The 14,357-nt window shown below is 31.5% G+C and overlaps 5 protein-coding genes across 6 annotated transcripts; 4 read left to right on the top strand and 1 right to left on the bottom strand.

The window, feature by feature from the left end:
• Positions 1-3,072: 3,072 nt before the first annotated feature.
• On the top strand, positions 3,073-6,147 carry LOC133839542 (uncharacterized). Of its 2 annotated transcripts, XM_062271143.1 has the most exons (4): positions 3,073-3,305; positions 3,458-5,001; positions 5,618-5,770; positions 5,834-6,147. In XM_062271143.1, the coding sequence occupies exons 2-4, from the start codon at positions 4,824-4,826 to the stop codon at positions 5,845-5,847; spliced, it is 345 nt and encodes a 114-aa protein (XP_062127127.1). In that variant the 5' UTR covers positions 3,073-3,305; positions 3,458-4,823; the 3' UTR covers positions 5,848-6,147. The 2 variants fall into 2 exon arrangements, 1 of the variants encoding a protein (XP_062127127.1); XR_009894102.1 differs by lacking the exons at positions 5,618-5,770; positions 5,834-6,147 and having other exon boundaries at positions 3,458-4,272; positions 4,637-4,807.
• Positions 6,148-8,791: 2,644 nt separating this feature from the next.
• LOC133839540 (uncharacterized) lies at positions 8,792-9,878 on the top strand. Its single transcript, XM_062271140.1, has 4 exons — positions 8,792-8,979; positions 9,034-9,483; positions 9,552-9,710; positions 9,774-9,878. Exons 2-4 carry the CDS (start codon positions 9,297-9,299, stop codon positions 9,782-9,784), a joined length of 357 nt encoding a protein of 118 aa, XP_062127124.1. The 5' UTR covers positions 8,792-8,979; positions 9,034-9,296; the 3' UTR covers positions 9,785-9,878.
• Positions 9,879-9,974: 96 nt separating this feature from the next.
• LOC133839541 (uncharacterized) lies at positions 9,975-10,784 on the top strand. Its single transcript, XM_062271142.1, has 3 exons — positions 9,975-10,395; positions 10,453-10,617; positions 10,677-10,784. Exons 1-3 carry the CDS (start codon positions 10,218-10,220, stop codon positions 10,685-10,687), a joined length of 354 nt encoding a protein of 117 aa, XP_062127126.1. The 5' UTR covers positions 9,975-10,217; the 3' UTR covers positions 10,688-10,784.
• Positions 10,785-11,082: 298 nt separating this feature from the next.
• On the top strand, positions 11,083-11,781 carry LOC133838163 (uncharacterized). Its single transcript, XM_062269159.1, has 3 exons — positions 11,083-11,466; positions 11,530-11,670; positions 11,744-11,781. Exons 1-3 carry the CDS (start codon positions 11,286-11,288, stop codon positions 11,755-11,757), a joined length of 336 nt encoding a protein of 111 aa, XP_062125143.1. The 5' UTR covers positions 11,083-11,285; the 3' UTR covers positions 11,758-11,781.
• Positions 11,782-13,283: 1,502 nt separating this feature from the next.
• LOC133837926 (uncharacterized) lies at positions 13,284-13,938 on the bottom strand. The gene is made up of 2 exons (XM_062268840.1): positions 13,832-13,938; positions 13,284-13,764 (listed from the first exon to the last, which is right to left on the bottom strand). Exons 1-2 carry the CDS (start codon positions 13,842-13,844, stop codon positions 13,475-13,477), a joined length of 303 nt encoding a protein of 100 aa, XP_062124824.1. The 5' UTR covers positions 13,845-13,938; the 3' UTR covers positions 13,284-13,474.
• Between the last annotated feature and the right edge of the window lie 419 nt (positions 13,939-14,357).

The following is a 14,357-nucleotide window of genomic DNA, read 5'->3' as shown; positions in this document are numbered from 1 at the left end:
TTGAATGCAGCCATCAACGAGAAGCGGCCAGAATTGATCAATCGTAAAGGTTTCATTTTCCATCATGACAACGCCAGACCACACACATCTTTGATGACCCGGCAAAAACTGGGACAACTTGGCTGGGAAGTTTTGATGCATCCACCATATAGCCCTGACCTCGCACCATCAGACTACCATTTATTTCGATCTTTGCAGAACTCCTTAAATGGTAAAACTTTCGGCAATGATGAGGCTATAAAATCGCACTTGGTTCAGTTTTTTGCATATAAAGGCCAGAAGTTCTATGAGTGTGGAATACAAAATTTGCCGGGAAGATGGCAAAAGGTTATCGAACAAAATGGAAATTATGTATTTGATTAAAGTTCATTCTAAGTTTGATTAAAAATGCATTTACTTTCTTTTAAAAAATCCGCAATTACTTCTTGGGCAACCCAATATATAATTCGATTCAAAAAATCTACTTCTCAATGTGACAATTTACTAAAGAACTTTGTTCAAAATTATCATAGTTTCAATAAAAATTTAACAATTATTAAATTTTAATTTGTAAATTACAATAAATATGCAACCTTCCATTTTTCTTTTTATTTTACGCAGTAAATTTGAACAATTTTGTAATAATACATCATAAACTGGATTAATCGCGTCGCCTGCAGAAACGATAAAGTATGTTTAATCCACTTAACATTTTATAATCATGTAATATTTTATACATTTTTCACAGATATACGCTCCACTCCTTGCAGAGGTATTGGAGTATCAAACAATTGCATATATAAGTTAACAACAATGTTGACACACCAGAAGGTGGCTAAGTGCATCGACACCTGAAATGCACTCAGCCAATTCTGCAAGCTCTGCAAAGTCTGCAGAACATCCGCCACATGCCCTGGGTCAGCACATCGATCGTGGGACACTTGCGCAACGCGGGATCGCAAGCAGCAGCGAGTGCCACATGCCCTGTGTCAGCACAATATCCATCGTGGGACACTTGCGCAACCAGCGCCAACGCGGGATCGTCAGCAGCGACGGCAGCAGCGGTAGCGGCAGCGAGGTTTCATTATAAGAATTAGAATTGATTTAAGTTAGTTCCATTTTTGCAACACAATAAAGCAAATCGCTTTTTTTTAATAAATCAAAGTCAACGATTTGTTAATTTATATAAGCATATTGGCAATATAAAATAACAAAATAGGCAAAGAAGTTGAATTATTTTACAAAATTTTCTCTTATCTGCAATTACAAAAAAAGTTTATAATTCCTCATAATAAGATGGCTGCTGTTTGAATATTTTCCTATTCAACTACTGTTGCTAATTCACTTCGATATAGATTATTAATAATTTATAAATTGCATGAAATTTGAATTATAGCAGAAATGTATAAATTGTATAATTTGATAATGGCTAAAAAGAATTGCGGTTTATTTTGCGTTTTACTCTACGATCCTGTCTGTGCATTGGCACATATTGAGGGTGAACAAGTGTTTTGCGAATTTGCTAATTATTGTTTTAGGAACCAAATCACCTGTTGGACAGAAATACCCAAGTTTAATTCGATAAAGTTATTTCCTAATTATATAATTATTTCTTTTATGCAGATTTCCAATCCGTTCCTTGTAATGGTAAACAATCTTCACCCAAATGCGATGCTTTACACAAAATCGATTTCGAAAAGATACACAAAAATCAATTTTCTCTGATCTGACTTTCCCAGAAATAAGTAATTCTATACATATAATTTGATTAAGAAAGTCTACTTTACAATGTGACGATTTACAAAAAAAAAATACAAAATAAATATTTTGCTTTATTTCAATTAAAAAATTAAACAATTATTAAAACTTTCAATTGTAAATTACAATAAATATGCAACCTTCCATTTTTGTAATTAATTTACGCAGTAAATTTGAACAATTTTGTAATAATACATCACGAACTGGATTAATCGCGTCGTTATTGGAGTACCGAACAATTGTGTAAACCTAAAGCATATGGCAAATATAAGATAACAAAATAAGCCAAGTATTGAATTATTTTACTGAATTACAAAAAAAAAAAAAATGTATAATTCCTCTTAGTACGATGGCTGCTGTTTGAATATTTTCCTATTCAACTAGTGTTGCTAATTCAATTCGATATAGATTATATAGTTTATAAATTGCATGAAATTTGAATTATTGCGGAAATGTATAAATAGAAATGGATATTGATGTTTAAAATTAGTTTAAATTCGATATTTTTACAATCAACATGAAAATCTGTTTTGCATTCATCGCTCTGCTTATCTGTTGTAATTTGACAGTGGCCAAAAAGAATTGCGGAATAGCATGCCCGGGAATCTACCGTCCTGTCTGTGCATTGGCACATATTGAGGGTGAACAAGTGTTTTGCAGATTTGATAATTATTGTGTTAGGGACAACACCGCCTGTTGGACAGAAACACGCAAGTTTAATTCGATAAAATTATTTCCTAATTATATAATTATTTCTTTTTTACATTCTACGCAGATTTACAACTCGTTCCTTGTTTTAATAGACAAGAATCACCAAAATGCGATGCTTTATACAAACTCCATCTCGAAAAAAAATTATCAGACAATTAAATAAGCTTACTCTGATCTGTCTTTCCCAAATTGTTTATTCTATATATATAATTCGATTCAAAAAATCTACTTCTCAATATGACGATTTACTAAAAAAAAAGACTTTTTTCAAAATTAGTTTCAATAAAAAAATTGAACAATTATTCAAACTTTAAATTGTAAATTACAATAAATATGCACCTTCAAATTTTTGTAATTAATTTACGTAGGTAATTAATTTGAACAATTTTGTAATAATACATCACGAACTGGATTAAGTTCACCCAAAACTCCACGATACAAAATCAAGTTAACTGATGCACGTTTTAAGGACGCTAAAACCTGACATTTAGTGCATTGTTAAGTGAAGTCAGTTATAAGTGTTTTACACATTTTATTAATTGCATTATTTACAATTTGCAAGTACTCGAACCGGTTACGAAATTTCAGCCAACACTCAGTATATAAGTCGCTGAGTTGAATCGAATTCAATTATTTAATTTTCATATTCAAAACTGTGACAATGAAGTTCTGTGTTGCATTAATAAGTCTGCTTCTCTGCTTCAGTTTTATTTTGGCCACACGAAGGGAATGTCCTACTGTTTGCACAGCGGACTTTAGTCCTGTTTGTGCCGAAGGATATTACAAGGGAGAATTGTTGCGTTGCCAATTCTCCAACTCTTGCAGAGCGACAGTCAGTGGCTGCCGCAACAGAATCGGTGAGTTCATCGAACTTTATAATGTATTATTATTATTTAAAATTTCAATACATGTAAACGATATTCAACACTCAAATTTCAAAGTACTTTTAGTAATATTATTAATGAAAATTATCCTCGAATTAATATTTATTTGATATCTCCTCTTTTAGACTGGCGTCCATCGGCTTGCTATAAACTTTCCAATTGCGATGGTCTCGTTTAATTCTCTGACACACAAAGTCAGCCAAAAGCAGTTTGTTAAATAATATTAATTACAAAATAATATGAAATTAAATTTGCAATTTAATCTATAACTCAAACCCGATTGATCTTCAATGATTAACCTGATTTCAGTTCAATGACTTCAGCAATAAAAACAGATGTGCGAATGAACTAATTAAATGAAACGTAATAAAGAATATGACTTCATTTTTATAGTTGTTTAACCTTATCCGGTTTTATGGGAACTGAATTAATAGCAAATTATTGTCATTAACTATCACTTCAAGATCTGAGTTTTCCGAGAATATTAAAACTTATTTCAGTATATCAGTACTTAAGTCAATGCACTTAAAATTACTTAATTGTATTAACTTTTCTGACGAACTTCAATTAATTTGCAAGGTTACTTACTTCACTACAAGTTCAAATTCATTTGCAAAACATTTTGAATAAAGTATATATGTACTGCAATGAAGAGGTTTTACTATTGTTATTAAAACAGCTGAGTAAACTGAATTCACATCAATAACAAATTTGTCATTATTTTCTAGTTCAAAAATAAATATTTATTAAAAGCCATTTGCATATTTCTATCACTTTTGTCGTATTGATAAAGAAACTAAGTTTAAAGTTCACTTCAAAGCTTTGCATATTTTAAACAAATGTTTACCATAATCTTCGAGTATATTTAACTTAGTAACAAAAAAAAACATTTCGGTGATTTCCCATTATCGCCATAATTATGGAATGATCGTGACGTCAGGTGAATGAATATTTGTAATCAATTTGCATCTTGAAATAGAGAGAATATCACATAAGCAAATAGTCGAGAATATAATAATTAGAATATAATATAATAATATAGAATAAGTTTCAAGTTGTTTATTTAACAAATTATAAATTAATCATTTATTATCATCAATTTGTCTGGTTTGTTTAATGAAGCTCGAACATTTCGATGTAAAAACTGGATTTACAAATATGTTTGCAAAATCATACAGTTATAAAGCTAACTTACATACATATTCTCTTAATATCAATTTAATATCATATTTATAATATGAGCGTCACGTGACGCTTTCAACAAAATACCCGTTTTTTTGTTCGTTTTCTATTGTTTTCTTAAGTTGCTGATAAGGCAAATACAATACACACACGTCATTCCGCCAAGCCCACAAAGTGTATAAATTTGCTTGTGTATTTGTGTTTGCTATTAAACCAATACAGAAGTCAAATATTATTTAAACATTTGAACGAGCGTCAGCTAACAACAGTCGATACTCAGCTGCCGATCGAGCAACAATATTATTTACAATGAAATTCATTCTGGCTATTTCTTTGCTGCTCTGCCTCAGCTTGAGCTACGAAGTTAATGCAAGTTGTTCCGGTGATTGCCCCGAGACTGAAGATGTTATTTGGGCTCTCGGCGGAGGTTGCAGCGTTTTCCGCAACAAGTGCTTCTTCGATAAGGCAAATTGCACACGCCGACCAGGTAAAAACTTTTGAAATATAAATATCCATATTCGTAAAGCGGTAACTTTGGCACTCTATGGTATACTCTGCACTCTATGGTATATTTTGCACTCTATGGTATATTTTGCACTCTATAATATACTTTGCACTCTATGGTATATTTTGCACACTATGGTATATTTTGCACACTATGGTATATTTTGCACTCTATGGTATACTTTGCACACTATGGTATATTTTGCACTCTATGGTATACTTTGCACTCTATGGTATACTTTGCACTCTATGATATATTTTTCACTCTATGGTATATTTTGCACTCTATGGTATACTTGGCACTCTATGGTATATTTTGCACTCTATGGTATATTTTGCACACTATGGTATATTTTGCACTCTATGGTATACTTTGCACACTATGGTATATCTTGCACTCTATGGTATACTTTGCACACTATGGTATATTTTGCACTCTATGGTATACTTTGCACTTTATAGTATATTTTGCACTCTATGGTATATTTTGCACTCTATGGTATATTTAAAATGTAGTACTGATTACCTAAAATAGCTTTTTGCATTTTTGTGGTATATTTTCGGCATATTTGATTTCTTACTTGCTATTATTATTACAGCTCTCCAAATTGTCACTAAGGAGGAATGCCAAAAACATTGCGCCGATGCTTGCCCACAAAATTATGATCCTGTTTCCGGTGACTACAAAGGACAAATTCGGCACTTTGGCAATGCCTGCGAAAAGTTTGTGCACAGCTGCCAAACTGGTGAAAGTAAGTTGAAGCATATGTTAATTTAATTAAATCAATATTAATTTATATATTTCCCTTTTTTAGCTTTCCTAAACTAAACTACAATATCTGACAACAACTGCATTTCAAATCGTAACGAGTCTTTAAACCAATTCGCTGTAACTAAATTCGCCGCATTTGCTTTGCATACAATTCTCTTTTCTATGCAATGCAATTCTTTGGATTTCGTATATAAGCCTGATTTACTTACAAATGACAACAAAGCTTTAAGTCTGTGCATTGTGTGAAGGTCTAGACAAACTAAGAATAAACTTGAATTATTTGAAAAGTTTGCCAAGTGATTAATAAACATTTCTCAAACTTTAATAATAGACTTGCGAATTTGATCAAAATGAAAATCGTGGTGTTTCTTTATATACTATATCTTAATTTGACACCCGGAATGAACGTTCCCCTCTGCACAGCCGGATGTAGTAAGGCTCCTGAGGAACCAGTTTGGGCTCTTGACGTTTACTGTAAAGTCTTTCGCAACAAATGCTACTTTCATGCCGCCAATTGCTTTCGATCTATGGGTAAGTATTGATATATAGTATTTTGTTAGGCAAAATAATAGAGTTAAAATAAATTATTTAGTGCAACCCATGAAAATCGTACCCAAAGAAGAGTGTGAAAAGTATTGCAAAGCAGATTGTGAGGATGAATCAGAATATCCAATTGTTGTATACTACAAAAACGAAGTCAAACATTTTAATAGTCTATGCGAAAGTAAACTGTACACCTGCCGAACAGGCGGTAAGTGGTTTAAATTATATAATCAAAAGCATTTAAAAAAAACTTTTATTTTACTTCTACAGTATTCTCACACAGTAATCTCATACATCTACCCTAGGGCAGCTGCAGACAATTGTCTCAATTCGCCGTAACTGAATTCGCCGCACTTTCACAGTTATTCAACGCAATTGCATTTAATTTGTTTTATCTATGTTTTTGCATATAAGCTTGAGTTAGTTCTCAATTGGTGGTAAAGCATTACAGATGGCATTTTGAGAAGGTCGCCAACAAATGAAAATAAACTTGAAGATAACGGAAGTCTTATTTTTATTATAAATCGACTATATTTTGAAGTGGTTATTACAGATTTTAAATATCACTTAAAAGTGCATTCTTTTTCATTATTCAAATCATAATGAAAATCGTAATTTTTCTGTGTTTACTTCCTCTGAGCTTGGGAGCTAGCCGGGATATATATAATTGTGCTGCGTTTTGCCTCCGCTCTGCTCCCGACACCAACGAAACTGTTCGGGTCTCGATGCCATATTGCTATGCCTTTCGCCACAAATGTCTCTTTGACGTCATTCAATGTCTTCTTGGGCCAAGTAAGTTTGATATCAATTAAGCATTTGTGAAACGAAGCTAAGCAAAGATATAAATACAGAATTCTCGCATTATTTGAGAATTGTTTCCCACGAAGAGTGTAAAGAATTTTGCAACACAAATTGTTTGGATCTTGTGGATACCGATGTTGATGACAGTTTGAAGCAAAAATGCAAAGTGTGTCGAACTGAAGAGGGTAAGACAATTTATTAATTTACTTTGCAAAGGCGAATTATTTGTATTTTTTATAGAAAACTGGTAAATGGAACTACGCATTTGCATTGCATTCAACTCGACATCTTTATTCAACTCAATTGCATTAAATTTAATTTATATATGCTGCGATTCTGCATATAAGCTTGAGATAGTTATCAATTGAAGTCAAAGCTTTATAGATGGCATTGTGTAAAGAACGAAAATCGTGGAAAAAAACAAAAATAAACTTAAAAATTATAAACTCTAAATATTTGTTAAAAAGTGATTAAATTTCTTTTGTTTGTTTTCTTCTACCGATCATAATGAAACTCGTTATTTTTCTGTGTTTGCTTTCACTGAGTTTGTCAGCAAATATATGTATGAATATTGCCCAATGTTTGGATTTGGATTGTCCCGATACTATTGAAACAGTCTGGGCCATGACCAAATATTGCGTTCCCTTTCGCAACAAATGCAACTTCGACATGGCCAATTGCATTTTTGGAGCTCGTAAGTTTATTAGCAATTATGAATATTTGAATAATAGTATGTATTAAAACAAAAAACAACAACTATAGTGTTTGGTCGACAGTTCAGAGCTGTTTCCCACGAAGAATGCAAAGAAAATTGCAACACAAATTGTTTGCATTCGGATTATAAAATAACCGTCAGCAACTATACTCTAAATTTACAAAAATCCTGCATAGATATGCTGATCGCTTGCAAAACTGGCCAAAGTAAGAATATTCAATATTTACATAATTGGCTTTGAAATGAAGAAATATTTGTCTTTTTACAGTAACCTGGTAGTTGAAGCCACATAATGTTCGAATACAAATATTATTTTTACTCTCAATTAAATATTATATTATATTTTCATAAATACATTTAATTATATGCAATATTATAATTGCGTTTAAGTAGAAAAGCTCTTAGCACAGTTGTAAAATATTTAAATTTTCATTTTATTAATGGTTTTCAAATTGTAACGATTTTTCCTAATTAGCCCAAACTGAATTCGCCGCATATGCATCGCATGCAATTCGCCATTTCTATTTTTAGTCAACGCAATTGCACTTAATTTGTTTTTCTATGTTTTCGCATATAAGCTTGAGTTAGTTCTCAATTGGTGACAAAGCATTACAGATGGCATTGTGAGAAGGTCGCCAACAAATGAAACTTGCAAATAACGGAAGTTTATTTTTATTATAAATTTTGTATTAAGAAGTGATTATTACAGATTTTAAATATCACTTAAAAGTGTATTCTTTATCATAATGAAAGTCGTAATTTTGGTGTGTTTACTTCCTCTGATCTTGGGAGCTAGCCTGGATATATCTAATTGTCCTATGTTTTGTCCCAACACCAACGAAACTGTTTGGGTATTGATTCCATATTGCTATGCCTTTCGCAACAAATGTCAGTTTGACGTCATTCAATGTCTTCTTGGGCCAAGTAAGTTTGATATCAATTATGCATTTGTGAAACGAAGCTAAGCAAAGATACAATTACAGTATTCTCCCAAAATGTGAGAGTTGTTTCCCATGAAGAGTGTAAAGAACATTGCAACACTACTTGTTTGGAACTTATGGATACCGATGCTGATGAAAGTTTGAAGCAAAAATGTAAAGACTTTCTGCACACATGTCGAACTGGAGAGGGTAAAAAAATTTATTAATTTACTTTGCAAATGCGAATTATTTGTATTTTTATAGGTTATTTTCACTGGTAAATGGAACTACGCATTTGCATTGCATTCAACGCGACATCTTTATTAAACTCAATTGCATTAAATTTAATTTATCTATGTTACAATTGTGCATATAAGCATGAGATAGTTATCAATTGAAGGCAAAGCTTTATGAATGGCATTGTGTAAAGATCGTGAAAAACGGAAATAAACTTGAAAATTATAAGCTATAAAATATTTTATAAAAAGTGATTAAATTTCTTTCGTTTTTATCTTCTTCCGATCATAATGAAACTCGTGATTTTTCTGTGTTTGCTTTCACTGAGTTTGTCAGCAAATACATATATGAATATTGCCCAATGTTCGGATTTGGATTGTCCCGATACTATTGAAACAGTCTGGGCCATGACCAAATATTGCACTGCCTTTCGCAACAAATGCTACTTCGACATGGCCAATTGCTTTTCTGGATTTCGTAAGTTTATTAGCATTTATGAATATTTTAATAATAATATGTATTAAAACAAAAAACAACAACTATAGTGTTTGGTCGACAGTTCAGAGCTGTTTCCTACGAAGAATGCAAAGAACATTGCAACACAAATTGCTTGCGTTTGGATTATAAAAGAACCGTCGACAACTATACTATAGATTTACAAAAATCCTGCATAGATATTCTGATCGGTTGCAAAACTGGCCAAAGTAAGTCAATCCACTAATTTTCATAAATAACTTTGCAAACACGAATTATTTGTATTTTTACAGTAACCTGGTAGTTGAAGCCACAAGATGTTCGAATACAATTATTATTTTTACTCTCAATATTATTGTACTTCCATAAATAAATTATATTATATGCAATATTATAAAGGCGTTTAAGTGGAAAAGCTTTCAGAAGAGATGTAAAATATTTAAATTTGCATTTTATTAAAGGTTTTCAAATTGTAACGATTCGCCCAAACTGAATTCGCCGCATATGCATCACATGCAATTTGCCATTTCTATTTTTAGTCAACGCAATTGCATTTAATTTAATTTATCCACGCTTTCGTATATAAGCTTGAGTTTGTTATCAATTGTGGACAAAGCATTACGGATGGCATTGTGTGAAGGTTGACAGAAAACAGAAATAAACTTGAAGATTACAAAGTTTACTTTGATTTTAAAAACAAGTAAATAAGTAAATAAAAATATAATCCACCGATCATAATGAAAATTGTGATATTTGTGTGTTTACTTCCTCTGAGTTTGGGAGCAAGGTGGCATATAAGTAATTGTCCTTCGGAGTGTCCCGATACTGAGGATATAGTCTGGGCCATGGGTCAATACTGCAACGTATTTCGCAACAAATGCTTCTTTGATGGCGTCAATTGCTTTCGATGGTCCAGTAAGTAGTGATGAAAGGAGCGCATAAAGAACTAAACAATATTCAAATAAACTTTAGTATTTATGCGACCCATGAGAATAGTCGACAAAGTAGAGTGTCAAAAGCATTGCGACTCAGATTGCTCGAAGAAAGGTCCACCAGTAGTTGAATACTACAAAACCGAAGTGAAACATTTCAGAAATATATGCGAAAGTATTTTGCACACCTGTCGAACTGGACAAAGTAAGTGGATTGAATTATTTACTGAAATAATAAATTACTAATTTGCTTTATTTCTACAGTATTCGAGTAACATGGAAATGGATTTTCTTTAAATATACTTTGAGTATGTTAGTTGTATTCATTTTTTTTGTTTCTCAATATTTTATTTACCATAATATGTGTACACTTAGGTAACAAAATTCGTGATATTGATTTTTCAGTTTGAAATATTCAATTTTATTTAGTCAAAAAATACTATTTAACATAAGTTAAGCAGCGAGTAAATTATAAAGATTTTTAGAAAATTTTCTTTTTTAGCTAAAAGCCAAGCCTTTGTTAATCGCATAATATTAACTTGCATATTCACTATTGAAGCTATTAAGAGTCAAAACGTTTTAAACAAATGATTAGCATAACATTTGCATTAATATGTTAATAATTTAAATTGACTGCGTTGAAACAAAATATGCGTTTCTTTTTTTCTTTCATTTTTGTGCTGCTGATAATGCAAACAAAATATTAACGTCACTATTTTGGAGACTTTTTTAAATGCGGTTTTAAAGCCATACGCTACTGAACTCATCGGAGATTCAAGTTTTAAATATTTAAACGCATCTACGAAAGCTGCCAAAAACAGTCGAAATTCAGCTGGCGATCGAGATAAACCCAAATAAATACATTTATTTGCAATGAAATTCGCTTTGGCTATTTGTTTGCTGCTCTGCCTGGGATTAAGTTGCAGTGTCAATTCCTTGGACTGTCCAGAGAAATGTCCAGATACTCAAGAGCTTGTTTGGGCTCTTGGAGGTCGCTGTTATCTGTATCTTAACAAGTGTGAATACGATAAGGAGAACTGCAAACGCGAGACACGTAAATATAATGCTTCAACTCAATTAAATTGAATATAATATTAATATTTTATTACTTGAACAGCTCTGAAGATTGTCACCAGGGAAGAATGTCAACCTTATTGTGCTTCTTTCTGCCCAGAAAGCTATAAACCAGTCGAAGGAGATCTTCGTTACTTTGGACATGCTTGTGAAAAGATTGCTCATGTTTGCAGAACTGGCGAATGTAAGTAAAAGATTAAAATCATACTTAATATTAAATATTATTAATTTAATAATTTATTTACTTTCTTATTCAGTATTGAAACTATAATTGCATTTTAAATGGACTCAATTCGCCGAATTTTAATTTCTTGCAAGTCCAATTAAAAATCTAAACTAAATAAAACCTTTGCTGCACAGATTGTTCGGAAAATTACGAGAACGGAGTAGTAGAACTTTTTTTAGTTAATTAAATTATTTTTATAATACTTATAGTATTTCTGAAACTGGTTAATGTGTGCATTCTTAAGAATTGATTGTTTTGCTTTAGGTTTGACAAGTTTTATGATTAACACATTAATAAACAAGTTTAAGATTATTATCGTTATAAAATGTGATTTAATTTGTTGAAGCTTGAATTTGTTGTGCGTGTATTATAAAGTGATTCAGAACTATATAAATAAATAATTTCATATGCAATCTAAAATGTCATAAAGTTTGTCGACTTTTTAATTTAACCCAAACATTTATTGCAAAAGAATTCATCGTTGATTAAAACATTTTTTTAAATATTGCTGTATTGAACTATAGCATTTAAAATTAAACAAATATATGTTTAAAATAATAAATATATATTCATAATAATAGCATTTACAATTCAAGAAATATATGTTTAAAATAATAAATATATATTCATAATAATAAAGTCGTATATAGTCTAAACATATTTATAACATAGTTGAGGAAACCCGGTTTGAATGCATAAAATTTATTTCCTTAGCGGAATTCGCTGTTTTTAATGCAATTTATTTAAGCGTTATTTATGATGGATTTCATATGTATAAAATTGTGTTGTGAACTGAACATTTAACATTTATTTAATAACTGATAATTAAGAAATAAAGTCTCACATATGTGAAGTTTGTATATTTGCAATATAAAATAACACTTTGCAACCTCGTTATGAATATGTGTTCGATTTTACACAATTTTCAACTACAAGTAACAGATGGAATAACATAAAAAAAAATGGCAAAGAAATATTTTAAAATTGTGCAACTGAGCTCTGCAAACAATTCTCAGTTTTATTGTTAAAACTGAAATGAAATGGTTTTTGAGAGAGACTGAGAAACAGTTGCAAGGCTCAGTTGCACAATTGTTACCAAGCTGCAATATTGTGATGCATGACAGTTGGATTTTTGGGGCAGTTCAGCATGGATTTAAATTGCAGTGTCAAATGTTATCAACACTTTGTGACTACAATGGGCGTGCCAGTTTAATTGATGTCATAAGTCAAAGGTTGACACAGACACTGATGTGCAAATGCACTGCGAGAAACTAGGATATTAGTTAGCTGACACATTGAACTATGGAAGTTGAACTTTTAATCATTTAATATAGTAAACGCTCAGTTCATATTTATTATTTTTATTCACACACTTAATTTAGATTTTCGAATCTTAAATAATTTATTTGAAATTGGAAATTGAGGTAGCACAGATGTTGAATTAATATTATTTTGACTATCATTTAAATTATGAATTTAATTTTTTGAATTTGATGAAATGTTAAATTAAAAATTCTTTTCTTTTATTTATTATTATGAATTTCTATTTAAATTTAAATTTCACAGTTTTATCTTTGTTTATTATTTTAAGTTTTTAATCTGCTTCAAATTTTTAAATTATTTTATTTTATTCAATTTTCACTGTTGAATCAATAACGTTAAGATCTGTCTCTAGACTTTTAGCACATTTTTCCCTCTATTTAAGTTCATTTTTGTCACAAATATCCATTAATTCTCCATTATTAATATTTTTATTTGGGGGTTAACAACTTGTCCAGCCCGCTGGTCGACTTGGTGGCTCAATGCATGGCTTCCACACCCAATCAATCCAGGGAATACAAGCCTCCTTGATCTGATCGAAACCTGTGTTGGGCATACACTTGTTGAGCTGTGCCTTGGCATTCAATTGATGGCACATCCAGTACTTGGTAGGATCAATGCAATGCCTTTGAGCTCGTCCAATCTCCACTGACAACTTGCAACCCGGTTCGTAGTTATCAATGCATTGAGCTCGCAGCAGGCAGAAACAGCCACAAAAGAGCAGAATAAAGGCTGCAAAAGGAAGTGTAAATCGTATAAAATCAGTTAATTCCAATTCAAATTGTTTTATGCTTGTTACCAGAGAGTTGCATGATGAGTCGGGGAAAATCGCTTGGCTGGAACTGTGAATGCAACTTCAGCCATACTGTGTCTTTTATATAGAATGCTCAAGTGCTGGGTGAATTGTTGGCCAGTTCAGTGTCCCATTGAGCAGCACTCGCCATCAATGTAAGATATCTCAAGTGCTCGACAAGGTCACGGATTGCCTTGTTTAGTCTTGTCTCTCTGATTGTTTGTCCCCATTGAGTGACTTTAATGCTCGATTCTCGAGATTGTGTCCAACACATACACATAAAATGCCACACACGCATTTTCCAATTGCTAAAACAACAAAAAAAGAAGACAAGGAAAGTGTAAGAGAAAGCTTAGCAATTGAAATGGCAGCCAATTTACTCGTACTTGAGAAAACCTTTTTATCTTTAGTCTGAATTGTTATTCATTCAAAAACATTGAAAATAAAGTATTGCAAAAACATACATTTACATTTATTTTAACAGAAATTTATGAATATTTATTTTAAAAATATAAAACTATGGTGTAATATA

The sequence above is a fragment of the Drosophila sulfurigaster genome, chromosome 2R (assembly GCF_023558435.1).
Source record: "Drosophila sulfurigaster albostrigata strain 15112-1811.04 chromosome 2R, ASM2355843v2, whole genome shotgun sequence".
Lineage (NCBI taxonomy): Eukaryota > Metazoa > Arthropoda > Insecta > Diptera > Drosophilidae > Drosophila > Drosophila sulfurigaster.
Note: the sequence above shows the minus strand (reverse complement) of the source record. Positions and strands in the feature narration are given on the sequence as shown.

Excerpts from the sequence above, each read along its gene's own strand:
- LOC133839542 (XM_062271143.1), top strand. The coding sequence starts at position 4,824 with ATGAAATTCATTCTGGCTATTTCTTTGCTGCTCTGCCTCAGCTTGAGC. Across the intron at positions 5,002-5,617 it reads AAATTGCACACGCCGACCAG|CTCTCCAAATTGTCACTAAG; the intron begins GTAAAAACTTTT and ends TTATTATTACAG.
- LOC133839540 (XM_062271140.1), top strand. The coding sequence starts at position 9,297 with ATGAAACTCGTGATTTTTCTGTGTTTGCTTTCACTGAGTTTGTCAGCA. Across the intron at positions 9,484-9,551 it reads CAATTGCTTTTCTGGATTTC|TGTTTGGTCGACAGTTCAGA; the intron begins GTAAGTTTATTA and ends CAACAACTATAG.
- LOC133839541 (XM_062271142.1), top strand. The coding sequence starts at position 10,218 with ATGAAAATTGTGATATTTGTGTGTTTACTTCCTCTGAGTTTGGGAGCA. Across the intron at positions 10,396-10,452 it reads CAATTGCTTTCGATGGTCCA|TATTTATGCGACCCATGAGA; the intron begins GTAAGTAGTGAT and ends AATAAACTTTAG.
- LOC133838163 (XM_062269159.1), top strand. The coding sequence starts at position 11,286 with ATGAAATTCGCTTTGGCTATTTGTTTGCTGCTCTGCCTGGGATTAAGT. Across the intron at positions 11,467-11,529 it reads GAACTGCAAACGCGAGACAC|CTCTGAAGATTGTCACCAGG; the intron begins GTAAATATAATG and ends TTACTTGAACAG.